This window comes from Hirundo rustica, chromosome 2 (genome assembly GCF_015227805.2).
Source record: "Hirundo rustica isolate bHirRus1 chromosome 2, bHirRus1.pri.v3, whole genome shotgun sequence".
Classification (NCBI taxonomy): Eukaryota; Metazoa; Chordata; class Aves; order Passeriformes; family Hirundinidae; genus Hirundo; species Hirundo rustica.
This window is the reverse complement of record NC_053451.1, coordinates 65,459,669-65,475,426: the sequence shown is the minus strand read 5'-3', so window position 1 is coordinate 65,475,426 and position 15,758 is coordinate 65,459,669. Positions and strand designations below refer to the sequence as shown.

Below are 15,758 nucleotides of genomic sequence, written 5' to 3'. Positions count from 1 at the left end.
ATAAGAGTATCTGTAGAGGCTTACTGGTTTGTTTTTTTTTTTTTTGTGTGAGGCTAGGCTAGCCTTAAAAAGATACAAACTAGATAAATGTATGTCACTCTTATAAGAGAACAGTGAAAAATCATGACATTTTACTCTAAAGTCACTATTTTTCCTACAGTCCAAAGCAGATGCTTATGCAGCTAGGATGCCTTCCTCTTTAGAAACTAAGTGATTGGTAGGAGACACAGCAGATGCTAAAAACATTGCTGATCTTCAGGGTGGGAACTTGATGAGCCTATTTTCTCTGGCTATACTGTGGTCAGGGGCCCAGATGCTTGGACCACATTTCTTTTTTGAATGATTACTGCACACTTACATCTTTTATTGTGTATGCCTTCACTGTGCTCTTCTCTTCATTCATCACCCATACAACAACATTTTTAGACTAGCTGGCTGTTGACTGTTGTACAGCCGGCATGACTGTAATTTGTGATAAGGTCTGTAATACAGGTTTTGTAATAAGAAACCATTTGTCTGTACTACATAATTCTTTGGGGTTTTTTTCTGTAAGTTTGCAACGAATGATAAATTCTACATAGACATGCATATGATCTAGAATGGTATGAATTAATTTGGACATGTATGGGTACTTCAGACCAAACAGACATAGTGAGTTAATTTAGTCCTAATGCCTGGCAGAAGAAGGCAGTAATGTCACTCCATCTAATTTAAGCTTTTAAATGTAACATATGCACCAGTCTAGACAGCGGGAAGCAGTGTGGATAATGCCTAGGAAAATTCACAGATGATTTTTTAATTGCACAGCTTCCACAATTAAGCACAGGGTTTTTTTAAAAAAAAAAACATTCAGCAATCACTGTTTTCTGTCTTAGAGTCAAGACTGCAAAAGGTATTAATATCCTGTCTTCTTGATTATGACTAAAATTTGGCTTTTCATTATTGTCTTTCATGGGAGATGAAGTATGATAATCTGAACGTGTCTCATACAGTACTTGGTGCCTATATATACTTGGTGCAGTTGGAGCAGTCTAGAGATCCTCCCTACACCAAATGCAGACATTAACTTAGATTACACACAGAGACGTGTACACATATGCATTGCTGTGTGTTATCTTGTGTATCCACATACTTCCTTATTTCCACATATGTGTAAGTCTGGAAGGATATTTAAATATACCCATCTGACTGAAATTAAAGAAAGCTAAATATTAATTTAATACTCAACTGAATATCTTTATGGGCAACAGCCCTTACAACAGCAACCAAATACCTACTGTACTCAGCAGAATAGAGTACCAAGCCATCTCCACTCCTAATTTCCTATTTTTCCAGTTTGAAACTTGATTAACTTCTTAATAACTAATATTGGGATAGAATGAAATTCCTTTTGATTCAGTAGACCAGCTTCAGCTAAATACTACATTATTGGTTGAATTTGTTGAACTGAGGAGGGTTTGTTCGTTGTGAAGATCACGAGGTAAATGATCTAAGACTTTTTTGCAAGTCATCCATATAATTGCAATGCACAGATAATTTTCATACTTCAGCAAAAACTAAGAAACTGCTCAATATTGTTAAATAAAGGAAGAATGTACTTTAATTGTGTTTTTTAAGGCTCAAGTAACACTTCAAACTTTCATACCAAATTAACAAACCCAGAAAGAATGACTAAAACCACCATATTTCCCATCAATGTCATTTTTTTCTCATAGCTTTTGTTGCTTGAGGTTTTCTTTGTCTTATTCTTTATTGGTGATTCACTTATTCTTTTACTAATCCATTTGAATTAAGAAAAATGCCTTAATTGGCATACATAGTTACTGTCAGGTAAGGAGGAAAAAAAAAGTTTCAAACTGCATGCTTTCTGCCTGCAATATTCTCACTAACTACAAGCAAATCTGTATATTAAGTATGATGTAGATATTTTACATGATGCTAAAATACAGCAATGCTTTTTCTTTTGTCAAAAAAAAAATCATGTTGTCATGTCTGATTTTATCTGCATCATCTACCTAACCAGACTATATCTCAAATTTTTCTGAGGAAGTTATTAGCACTTACTAATGAATTTTGTGAAACACTTTTACAATAGGAAGAATAATAAACATAGTTCAAAGACTAGCTCACCAGTTATCAGCCTTAGAATTTTTTTTGTTGAAAACTTTGTCTCTGTCCTTACTATGTTTTTCTCTAAATGTAATTTAACCTATAAATAGTTTTATAACTTAATTTGAATCCTGAGATGTTATTTCAGGCTTATTTATGACAATTTTTATGCTGCTGCTGTTTTATAAATATGATAAACTTCTGGTTTAAATCTAACTTTTTTTCAGAAAAACCATTTTTCTGTATCACACTATAGGAAAAATGATACACATATTGAAATTACTCTTCCTTAACTGTGGAAACTACAAAAAGCTCTGGATACTTTAAAATATTTTGGTCAAAATCATTAAATAAGTGGATACTGAGACAAAACAACTGTATGGTCAAAAAATATTAAAATCATTAAGGAAATCAGTATCGTAAAGATTATCTCAGTCTAGCACAAATTCTATGGATTCAGTAAAAATTCTTATTTAATGACAGGTTCACTGTGTGTTTTTTAATAACAGAGCAAATAAAGGCCTCATTCACATGCTGTAGTAACTGATTGATTTACAAAGACTATTTTGCCTTATGTCCTTTATCACCTGATAAAGTCAATAATGTTTTTTAACTGGTGGAATCTGTACAGATTCAATGGTCTTGAATAGAGAATGTAGCCCATATAATTCTGATTACAATTAAAATTTCTTGAAACAAGTTCTTTTTATTAGGAAACTAAAATTTCCAATGTAGGAAGTCAAGCTTTTTCATAGTGATATTATCCATGCAAAGGGTGTGTTTTTCTCTCAATATTTTATGTCACAGAATCATAAAATGGCTTGGAAGGATTGGAAGGAAACTCAAAGACCATCTAGTTCCAACTCCCCTTTCATGAGCAGTAACACCAGCCATTTGATCAAGTTCTCAGGACTCCCATCTAACTTACCAGTAGTTGCTACCAATTCAATTCCAGAAATTTACTATATGACTATTTTTTTTTTTTTCCCAATTTTTGGGGGGGTCAAATTCTATTTTTAATTTATTTCACTACTGCTTTACGAATACATGAAATGCCCTTCCAAGTTTACACACAGAAATAAGAATTCATTAATGCTTTCCGTTCACAAAATTACTGTATTTTCAACTTTTGCCAGTGAACTACATTGGCTTAATCAAGGCAGCATGGGTAAATATCCCTCCTCTCCTATAGTCTTATTCCAGTCTATAGCCAGGCATGGGCTCATTCAGCAATACAGTAGTGCAGCACCAATGAAAATTATTACTGTCTCTCAGTACTAGCAAGCAGATATCTTTTTTACCAGAGTAATTCTCTGCTGCTCTTTCAGACACACTGAAAGGCCAGAAAAGGGTACAAAAGGGCCTAAGCAAAAAACTGGATAAAGTCTTTGATATTCATAGAGAAAGAATTTTGAAAGGGAAACCCTCATTAAGAAATGCAACAAGGGCATGATTCAACTGGTTTCACAAGCCATACCCACCTCACATCAAAGGCAGTCTGGTCTTTTGAGGTTGGCTTGTCAAACTGAATTTAAAACTGGCTTTTCTGAGTAGTTATAAAAAGTTTGTAATGCCAGAGCTGAGATAAATGCTTTTGATCCATCTGGTCATGATTTCTCCTAATGCTTCCTACTTTGAAACTGCTACATCATTTTTCTAGCCAATTATACATGTAGTTATAAATATACAAATGTTCAGGAATCTATCTCCACCTTAGTAAAAGAAGTGACAAAACCCTGAAAAGACGGAAGAGGCTGAGCTTGGCCTAATTTCCTATCTATGCACAGTGTCTGAATCAGCTGAAATGTAGACCGTTTAGGAATAGAAATCTACAATATCTCCACAGGCAGAACTTTCACTCTGGAGATAAAAGTGCTCAGTACTGGATGCTTTCTTTTCCTTGCTGATTTCCCTCTCTAAGCAGATATATATGATTATTATTGTTATGATAATTCTAGTTTTGATGGGATACACCATGAAGAGTAATTTAGCTAATTCAGAGAAATACATTATGTTTCTCCATTGAGAAATTTTATTTCAAACTTTTTCCCAAGCTAGACAAAGCTGAAAAAATTGTTTAATTTGAACTCATTTAATAAAATAGGACCCTAAGCTCTAAAAAGAAAGACTATTAAACAACTTTAATTATAAATATTTCAAAAGTTTCAGATAGCTGTACAGTATCCTGAATATTCAGCACTTGTTGCAGTTGTCCTCCAGTCATTTTGGGCCTTTGTGAACTTAGATTTGGAAATTTGACTGAAGACTGGAAGCAAATTTCTGACTGAATTGTTCAAGCTCAGCCACAACCAGAGCTTTAAAGTAATTACTTAATTTCCAAGTTTTACTTGTCTGAACTATTTTTATTTTACCTCTGTGAAATTAAAAAAAAAAAAAAAAAAAAAAAAATCCTTAGAGAGAAGAGATAAAAACACAATCAAATTCTAAAATGTTAGACCCAAAATATGATTTTGAAAATTATTTTTTTTTTCTGAATACCAGAGATTATTTTAGCAACAGACTAGGTCATCCCAATCACTGGCCAAAAGTTTTATCAGCTCCTTGTGAACAGCATTTGCTGTCTTTTTACCAGCAACTCAGAAGTGCCTTCAGCTATATTTTATTACCTGTCCTAATTGGAATAGAGGAATGAGAAATTATGTTTCCCTCTCAGTGTGCATATATCAGCTTATTGATTTATTTCAGTTGAAACACAATGGAATAGATAAGAACTTTTCATACCAGAAGAAATATCAAAGTAGAGGGGATTTTGATTAGGAGTACACAAGATTATTTGCACTGAAGTCTGCGTAAGTGTTAGTTCTTTGCATTATTTTAAATGGTGTTCAGTGTTTACGTGTCCAACTATCTACTTAGAAATATATTTGAAAATCTCAGAAGTATTAATCATGGTTTATATCTTTGGGGATCAATTCACTTACTGACATGTAGTTGTCTACTGACATTTAAAGTGCTTCAGGGTGCCAGCAGTCATGATTTTTTTCTGCTGCTTTTTCAATTGTACTATTTCCCATCTCTCCCAGCCTGGAAGCTATGTCAACATACCTTAAATGCCACAAAAAAAAAAGTTTTATCACTGTCTATGGAAAGCTGAATCAAGTCACATCTTTGAAAATAAAGATAACGTCCTTGCAGACACCTATATGTAAATGTTTATATTTACATTTATATTACTGTAAATGTTTTTGGTCACATGATTAAATATTTTTTAGTTCTGTTCTTTAGGCTCAGCTGACTATTCTTAGTGAAACAGCGAGTTAGACACTGTAGACATCCGCAGATTAACACAATTGGGTGCCTTAATATTGATTTCACCACTAAATATATGATAATCATAAATGAAGTTAGATGTATTAGGTCTGGATCCAAATAAATAATTGTAAATTGTGTATTTGCTTTTGTATCTCTCATAGAGGAATATTGATTCTCCTGGGTGCTTTAGTCAGAGCACAGGTATGTCTGTCAGGCACTACCAAAATGTTCTCAGGCTTCAGTGACATATTCAGTGGTTGTACAACACTTCCTTATTCATCAGCATCCATACCAGTGGAATGTAATGGCAAATGCACATTTAAATGGCTCTGAATTCATGGAGTGCTTAGGACAGTAAAAGCTTCCAAATGAGTAATTGCTTTACAGAGACAGCTTTCACATCCAAAATTGCTTAGTGGTTGGACTTTAAAATAGCCTGTGTTTCTATTAGTTAATCTCCAGGCACTGTATAAAAGGCAACAGACTGCAAAAAGATTCATACAGAATGAATACAGAAGGGTGTTAAGGGGAAAGAACAATCAGAACTATTTCCTCCTGGGACTCATTATAAAGAGTAGAACAAAACAAGTTTCTTGCCTGCAGATACTTACAAACACAACAGCTTTTTTATTAAGACACATTTTTTATCATTTCAAGTTTAAAACACTCTTCAGAAGTTGTCCATGACTTTCCAACATAACTCTATCCTCATAAAACATTCTGATGAAGAAAAACAACACACCGTGCTTGGGGGTTATAATTTTCTTGCAAAGTAGACGTGTTCCTGTTAGTGTGGGTAACAGTTTTCTTAAGCATAGGCAAGAGCCTTGAAACTGAGGTAGTGCTTTTTAAAAATCCATGTTTAAAACATAACGTGATAGTCCTATCTGTGATGCACTTCATATTTGATCTCTACTATATTCTAGGTGTAAAATTCATGCTGAACATGTGGCCCTATTGATAGATTTTTTATGTGGAATTTGTTGAATATTAGATCTAGTTTTCCTTATTTGCACTCCTTAATACTTCAAAGCACAGCAGAAACATAGAGAAACTATAATAAATGGATTGCATATTTCTTATTTGTCTGGATTACTGGTTATAAATTTTCACTTCCACTTCTATCTCATAGATGATGAGCTTAGGCAGCAACCCTGCTTACATGATTTTTAAACCTATAGGGACAAACCTGCATATCATTTGTGGTGCTCTTGACTGTATATGCAGTAATGAGAGAATGAAAATATTCATTAGCAGAAAAAAATATCTTCCTTTCTCTTCAGATGGACAAAGCACTAAATAGCAAGAGTTTGGTAATAATATTGAAAACATCTATGTTTGTCCATATGAGAGTCACATGATTTAAAAATATTATATATTTTCTTTTCCTCTGTTTTCTGATGCCAGATTAGAAAAACAAACAAACAAACAAACCAACAAACCAACAAAAAAAAAAAAAAAAAAAAAAAAAAAAAAAAAAAACAACAAAACAGATACTAATTATTTTTATTTCTGCAGTTCTGAGCTCTTGTTTTATCAGCAATTTTATTTGTGTGGACTTTTTAGGTTATATTCAGTTGGAGGTCGGGATGGAAGTTCATGTTTGAGTTCAATGGAATATTATGATCCTCACACAAACAAATGGAATATGTGTGCTCCTATGTGTAAGAGAAGAGGAGGTGTAGGAGTGGCTACCTGTGATGGCTTTCTCTATGCAGTTGGAGGTCATGATGCTCCTGCTTCTAATCACTGTTCTCGACTGCTGGACTACGTGGAAAGGTATCAAATGATACATGCATTTTTAAAATACAGCATAATATCTGGTAGTGTTATTAGTTTAGCTTAGTGATGGTAAAATAAAACAGATGTCTAGATAACCCTAGAAATGTCTAATTAGTACTTGAAAAATTCTATAAATGTCTGTGAAAGACAATATTTTTGAAACTTACTGTCTTCACTTTTTATTCAGAGTACTATTATATATTACAACAAACACAGAAATCCACTCTTTTCACATTCCATTTAAGTAATTTTAGGATACTATATTATACATTGAAGTATCACAAACTAAAAATTGTAGAGATAAAAATTTCCCTTGAAATAATTTTATAACACAAAATTGAATTGTGTTTAGAAGTATTTTCTAACTCTAAAATCATAGCAAAGCAAAGAAGAAATATAAAAAAAAATTGTTTTAGTGATTGATATTCACAGTACAATATATTGTTTTCTTTAGCAAAATTACTGCTCTCTAATGTGTTGATATAAGCCTCATACGCCATATTTACAGTATCCTGAATTTTGTAAGTAGATTTTCTACAAATTCAAGAATTCAAGTAAGGCAGTACAACATAGATGAAGGGATTATAGCATTCAATTCTAAGGTATTCTTCAAATGTTTCATGCATGTTTGACCTTTTTTTTTTTTCTGATTCTGAATGCTATAAAATAGAATAAGGAAAATATTCACTCCAAATATGTACAGATTACAAAAGTTAAAGTAGATATTTTAAAGTAGTTGGTTTATCTTAACATGCAAGCTGGGAAAGATTTATCTCATTATTTATTTTCTGAAGGCGTTAATTAAATGTCAGTTATTTCTTCTGCTGAATCCAGCTTGGTATTCAATATTTAACTGAAAAATTATGAGTTAAAATTCCTTATGTTATCCATATGATTTTACTCAATTTTAGACTCGTTGCCATCTCTACTGTATGTAAGCAAAGATCATAGACTGCCAAATTCTTCTCACCTCAACGGAGGGACAGTTAATTAGGGAAATCCCATTATGCCTGTACTTACAGGGCCTATGCTTTTGGACCTCTATTTATAAGGAACAATACCAAGAATTTTCAAAGAAATAAATTTATATTGACTACTAGTAACAGTCATAATAAGTATGAGATCTTTTCAAATTCTGCTTATTGGTACTTATTGGAGCTTTTCTTTCATTTTCCATTCTCTGAGAAGAAAACCCTTCTGGTGTTGAAGATGAACTATATCCCACCACGTTTGTCCTTCTCAGGAGAGACTGCAAAAATGAGCTGAACCTATTGTTATGCTGTTTTATGTACTGGTACAAGAATGACAATGTATAGTGTCCCTCATCTATATATATTTTCCACTGATAGCAAAAGGTCTGGATAATGTACTTGATCAATAGTCAGCTTTGAGACTAAAAGTTGTGACTAACAAACAAGAACTTGGAAGACTATTAATTTGCATTGACTGGATGTGAATTAACTGGTGGACTCCCCTGAAATATGAAAAAATGTCTCATGGCCCTCGCAGTGATCAATTAATTAATAAGATGGCTGAAATGTGATTTAGTGTGTCTGGGTTTTTTTTTTTTTTTTTTTTTTTTCCCCCCCAAAATAATGCATTATTTTCAAAAAATAAAACCCTTCAATATCTTAAAAAAAAAAAAAAAAAAAAAAAGTATAGTAAGTAAAGAGGTAATCTATTAGCCTGAGTTATTTTATATCTCCCCGAAGGTTCTTCCATATGTAAATATAGAAGACCTGCTTTTTACCTGTCTTTTCTTCTTCAGGAATGTGTCTGCTTCAGTCATTTTGTCATTCTGATGCAGCCTGGTAGTATGTGCTTTATTCCAGTACCAATATGCTCCTGGAAGACTGTCAAACCAGACATAATATTTTTAAATTTATTTTCGAGATTATGCAAATTTGGTGGCAGCAGATACATGTTTTTTTTAAAGCTAGCTAAAATCCTGCTCGATAGGAATTAGGTATTCCAGTTTACTCTCATCTAAAATTGATGTAATTTTAAAGGATTTCATCTGGATTCATGCATTCTGAAATAAAATAATAGTTATGTTTCACTCATCTTCACAAGCTGGCAAAATGCAATCTTCTATTCCTTTTTAAAGGCAAAACAACTGTTTTCTTCTGAAGAGTTATAAAATTTTCAAGATATTTTGGCAGATTTCATAAAGTAGCTTTCTTTTTCAAATGTTACTCAAAACTTGACAGATGCTAGAAAACAGTCATTTGACCTATGCTTTTTTCTACTTCATCTCACCTTGATTTCAGAATTGATTTCTTTCCACATTCAGGAGCTTTTATCATAACCCTGTTTAGCCTGGGGCATACCTAGTTATTGTAAAGATGACATATACACTTGCTTTTAGTAGCAAAAAGGATGTAAGAAATCTCAGGTATTTTCCTGGCAATTACAAAATGAACAAGTTCTTGTGCAGTTATATTTTGTTGACAGAATTGAGTTATAAGGATTCATTTTAGCCCTGCATTCCTGTTTATTGGAAGAAGAAAAGAAAAAGGCCCAATGATGATGTCAATTTTATTGTTTTCCAGTTTTAACTTTTGTACCTCCTCACCTTGACCCTTGCAATTTCAGAGCAGTGTATGAAGGAGTGTATTAAACATTTATTACCTTCAGGCAGGCAAAGATACTGTGCACACTGGTGCATTTAACTGGATGGGAAACTGTTTCAGCTAGAGGCATATAATGCTGTTGTTGAAAAACCCACACAGCCTGAAAAAATCCATTAAAAATATGGGGGGTTTAGCTTGTTACATGTACATTTCCCTTCCACATTATTCAAGCAGTATTTTGCAGTATTTTCCTCTAAAGTTAGGAAATATATTTATCATATATCTAGATATTTGACATCTTATTTTCTGAGAAGTCCCCCAAATGCCACGATTAGCAGCTAGCAGACTAGTCAATTTTTTTCTTAAAATGTGTTTACTTCTCAAGGACAGTATAAAAAAGGTTACAGACAATTCTTTTATTGTCCAATTTAAAAGTTATATTTATGCACCAAAAGGCTGTTGCATATATATATATATATATATACACACACATATATAAAATATTTCATTGTTCAAATATGTATGACTTTGAACAGTATCCCCACAAGTTGCTTATTGATAATATGACTTACTAAAATATTTACATGTTTAAGCAAATTAATAAAGTCAGACAAAGGATTTGTAGACTAAAACTGCTTATTTTCTCACATGATTCCATTACATAGTAGACTTAAGGACAGGTGAAATTAATTTTATTATACTGTAATACACTATTCTCTTTTAATAATATTTTACATCTAAAAATAAGGTATCTAGTGTAACCTAATATTCTAGACATCCTGGGTAATAAACTATCAAAAGATAATTCTTTTGCATGTCCAAAAGAGTTACAATGGAATTACTTCTGAAAGAAACAATTTTACCTTGTAAAGGGACATCTAAATGAAAACCTATGTTAAATATTTAATTTTTAAATTACAGTCATTATGCAAAAGGATTTTTTCCCCTCAGTTTTAAAAATTCAGTGGTGATTATGTCTTAAAAGCAGTATTACTTTCTTTACTTGACCAAATACAAGGAGACACTAACTCTAATGCAGTTAAGCGTTAGAATACGTAGGGAGTTTTTTACTATTTCATAGTATAATTTCAGAAGTTAAAATATAGTGAAATTCAATTTTAGCAATAATATTTCTAATATTTTATATGCTGAAGGAAATTCCCTACTTTAAATGCATACATAACATAAATAAAATTTCCACACCCATCTATTCAAATATTACTCATACATCTTTCTCAGATCTCTTTATGACACACTATCCTACAAATACCTTAGTTTATTCTAGAAGGTTATCTGAGCAAAAGTTTATAATCAGTAATAGAGGGTTGAATTTGGAACACAATAAATCTGTATCTTTTCCTTTTGCCGTTAGAAGAATTTCTTTGGGATAGGATACTAAAAGTTTTGGTTTTTTTTTTTTTTTAAAAAATCCAGGAAAGAAAAAGAACTATATTCAAGTGAAAATCAACATAAATTGATGCTTGTCTTCTCTCCACATACCCAGTTTCATTTTTCTTTGCTCAGGTATGACCCAAAAACTGATACATGGACAATGGTGGCTCCACTGAGTATGCCTCGAGATGCTGTTGGTGTTTGTCTCCTTGGTGACAAATTATATGCAGTAGGCGGCTATGATGGTCAATCATACCTGAACACTATGGAAGCATATGACCCTCAAACTAATGAATGGACACAGGTAATTATAATGTTTATTTTATATATACATGTGTGTGCACAGATGTATATACACATATGTACATATATGCACACATACGTATGAATTAACCATTCTAAGCTTTCTTTAAACTTAGAGCAGAAAGGTGCATACTTTGAAATTATGAACTTTATCCTCAAATAAGCATTTAAAATAGGTGAGATGCATTATACTCAAGAATTCCTATTTTTTTATGATTGCTAGGAGAAAGTTCTTTTGACAAGCCTAAATGTAGACACAGATGCTTTAGAGTTAGTGCAGAAGCCCATCTTTTTTGATCTACTATGAATTACTGAGAAGCACATTTTTATGATGTTCTGTAGGAGATAAGAAATTAACTTGAAAAGATTCTTTTCACAAAACTACCAGTTCACCTTAAAAACCATTAATAAGCATGCTTGGACAGGTAGTTAGGAGACATGTAAACAAAGTTGTGATTTACAGAGTTCTACTAATTACAGTGTGTTGTTACATACATATAAGCTGACTCTACTGTGATAGTTTCAGCAATATTCAGTCCCCTAAAGGTTTTAACCCTTGTCTTGTCTTGAATACTGTTTAAAATTACCAAACATATTCTAAAGGATACTTGAACTTGTTAGGAATACTGGAACCATACGTTTCTGTATTGGAAGCTTTCACCTTTCCTCAAGGACTAAAGCGGAAGCATCAGCCACAGTCTGCAGAATATATAAACCCATTGCATATCAGTGGTTCGCAAAATTGAGGACAACTCTAAAATTATTTCCTTCCTTCTGTTCTCACACTTTCAAATGAAAGATGTCAGGTCTCGTAAGCAATTTTAAATTACAATAGTAGCGTAATGTGGGTTTTATTTATTTTTAGCAATTTATGCTCCCATTAGTTTTGACCATTTTAAAATAATGTTGACACAGCATTTTAACAGTGTTTGCATGGGTTTTTCCTGTTCAGTTAATTTGTGTCTGTTTTTTCGGCAGATGGCTTCCTTAAATATTGGAAGAGCTGGTGCCTGTGTTGTAGTCATCAAACATGACTTTGTCAGCACTGCTTAGAATTTTACTGACTGTGAAATGATTATTTTTCTATGAGACAAAGAGAATGATAACTTCACAAGAACAAGGATTTACACAGTGAATACACAGTTGATCACAAACTTGAAGAAGTTTGGAAGTGACAAAGATTAAGTATTTATGGCCTATGTAATCATAAAACTGTTCATAGTCAGTGAACAAGAAAAAAGCCCTGCGACTATTGTAGGCATAAATATGTGAATGTAGAGTAGTGAGTTCAGGTATGGTTCTCATGAATGTGTCCTGAAGAACTGGATAATCGTGGTAAATCTACACAAAGAGCGGAAAGGAATGAAAGAACAGTTTTTGTGGTTGCAAGAAAATGGCAGAAACATGAAAGTAGATTAAATCAATTTTAAACTGTGTTTTTTAAAAGAGAATAGTGGATAGTAATATAATTTTTTTGCTGTTTGGGTCTTGTCTTCAAATTGGTCATGGTCTTCTCATTTAAATGAGCAGTTTGACTTTATTGAAAGGAAGAGGTCAAATGGTCTGGATACTCATAGCAACTGAGCTGTGACTCTCGAGTAGGAAGAAACACAAAACTAAAAGTAGACTTCTTTGGTAACTTCAGATTGTACCTCCTCACCAGTGTTAATGCATCTTATAAATGAGTCCATTGAGGGGGAAGCCTGTGTGTTTAATCAACTAATATATAAAGCAGTCCTGTGGCTGCACTGGGCTTTGTTGCAAATAGGGGAGTCAAAGAAGCAGTTACTTAATTCTTTCTTAATCTTATATTCAGTTTGAGCATGTGGGCTCTAACCTTATTGTTTGGTGCATCTGCTGCATGTTGGAAGCTCATGACAAGCTGGAAGATTGATACCCTTATTTCGCTGCATCACGTTAATGAATGAACCATGACAAGAACAGTCTATAGAGCCTCTTCTAACATTTCAAGAGGAAGAAAAATCCTGCATTTTATTTCTCTCTGATGCTTGTACATACACAGTTTTGCGTACATAGAGCTGCCAATTTATGACTTTCCACTTATGATTGAGAATAACTTCTAGTCAGGAAATCAAAATAAATGCAAGTGGAATAAGGAAAATTAGACCATTTGATCTAATAAAGTTCATATGGTAAATGTACTAGTGTCATCTGTGATTCCTTTTAGGGTTGATAATATCTGCCAGTAATGATAGTTTGAGCTTTTGCTTTGGCAGTAGCTTTGATGCTGATGCTTTCTCTTTGCTCAGCTGAATCAGTTGGAACATAAAGCCACTACTGGAATATGAAATTCTGCTCTTCAGGGATGCACAGCTTTTGGGAACAGGGCACCAAACCTGCTTCTATAAAGCCTTGCTGATCCTATAGGAAATACGTCATGGCCCAAAAGCAGATACCTCACAATCCTCTGTTGCTAGCAATTTTGAGAAGGAATTCTGGTTGCACTAAAATGAGTTGTCTTAGTGGAAACCTCTGCAATCATTTGAGATGAAAAAATACATAGAGGTTCCATCTTGGGACATTTGATTTGAAGATCCATCTCTCCTTCTAACAGCATCGGTATGCATGGAGGTCTTTGTTTACTGATGTAAGCTGAATTGCAATTCTGAAGCCTAAGTATATGGATTTAAATATTTTAAATATTTCTCTGTCCTAATTTGAAATCAGCTGAAAACACTTCAATATTAGTTTTCCACAGCCAGTTGCCTTTTGAATTGCAATTAGTCTTTCACATGTGAATTTTTCTCCAACTACAAGTTGTTGAATAAAAAATGTCACCTCTCTAAAGATTTTGCTTCACATAAACACGAGTTTTGGAGACCAAATAAAGATTCCAAAATTATAACTGTAATTAAATATAGACATTGGCATTCAGTTCTCCAACAGAGATAGCTAAAGAACTTAGAAACTGAATTTTAATTCTATTCCTAGAACTATCTTTTGATTTCATATATATTCATACATAATAGAAGAATTATTCCTCTACTTATACACCGATCTTCAAAATTGGATTATTCCTATTAATTCCATTCTGTGGCAAATTTAAGTTCCTTGATCATTATTTTCCTCCATTTATCCTCAATTTCATTTTTGAGTCTCAATTTCCTTTTCCACTTTTGCAAGTTGCTTTTATTTTACCAAAATGACTCTCACATTAAATTTTTCAGCCTATTCCACTTCTCTTATTCTGAAAGAATAAAATTAGTATTTGTATTATTTTGATTATGTAAGATCTAGCCACAACAAGAATAAAAATTGGCTTTCATATTCTTTTTATGCAACTGCTACAAGTTTCTTCTAAAGAGAATTTATGAAGAATTTTAATTTCTTTTTCTTACCATTATGTTTACTTTTACTAAAAGTAATAATATTTTTATCTTTGTTTTCAATGGGAATATATTTAAATCCAAGTACTATATAATTGTTGCCTTGATTTCTGTGGTTCACTAAGGTATATTTTATGTTTACAGTTTTTTATTATTGACAAAGATAGATGCTAGAAATGTAATCCATATTAGGAAATATCTGCATATAAAAATGTCAATTAATAGCTTTTTTTTAGTTGAGCTCTTTAGTATTGACATTATGTGATCCAATTTTATAGAAAAGTTTTGCATTGTTGTCAAAGTCACAAATAAGGTAAGAATATTGTTGCATTGGCTTTAATTGCAGTTGTTCAATAATTATTTTAATATATTTTCTTGCAATCAAAATACTGATATTGCTTACAAATCAGAAGTAAATTAAAAAAAAAATCCTTTTACAATTAGAACAGACTTTTTATTCATATGATACTTGTCCAGTTATTAATACAATTTTAGTTTGCTTTCAGGGAGTTAACTGCCTCATAATTTTACTCTGTTAAGCTAACATTAGTTGATGTAAGGGAACAATTTTGGCAAAGACAAAGGATCACTTCCTTCGTACCGTTCTCTTCTACAGAAACCTGCAGTCAATTGACCATTATTTTAAAAGTACTTAAGTTATATATATCTAGACAGCTCTATATATTATTCAGATAGTTTCAATATGTTTAGAAGGCCCACATAAATTCCCTTAAATATGTTTGTCTTAGATATTTTCTATTACTTCAATAAAAGTAAATCACAAAATAAATTTGAGGTTATGCAAGTTTTAATGGCTTGGACCTTGATGTCCATGAGCGAACACCAGAAATTTTGCATTGTGATTATGAATGAAATACAGTTTTTCCACAAGAGAATTTACATTCTGGAAGACTTTCCTTATTATTTTGCCCACAATGAGCTGGGGAAAATGAAATGTGACCTATGATCTATGTTATCT

General features: G+C 32.6%; 1 protein-coding gene across 1 annotated transcript in view; it reads left to right on the top strand.

Moving 5' to 3' along the window:
• KLHL1 (kelch like family member 1) overlaps positions 1-14,115 on the top strand; it is a 201,556-nt gene extending 187,441 nt beyond the window's left edge. The window contains exons 9-11 of the mRNA XM_040056778.2: positions 6,949-7,161; positions 11,262-11,433; positions 12,411-14,115. Of these exons, the coding sequence (XP_039912712.1) occupies positions 6,949-7,161; positions 11,262-11,433; positions 12,411-12,485 (460 nt within the window). The 3' untranslated portion in view covers positions 12,486-14,115. The remainder of the gene's footprint in view (positions 1-6,948; positions 7,162-11,261; positions 11,434-12,410) is intronic.
• The last annotated feature ends 1,643 nt before the right edge of the window (positions 14,116-15,758 follow it).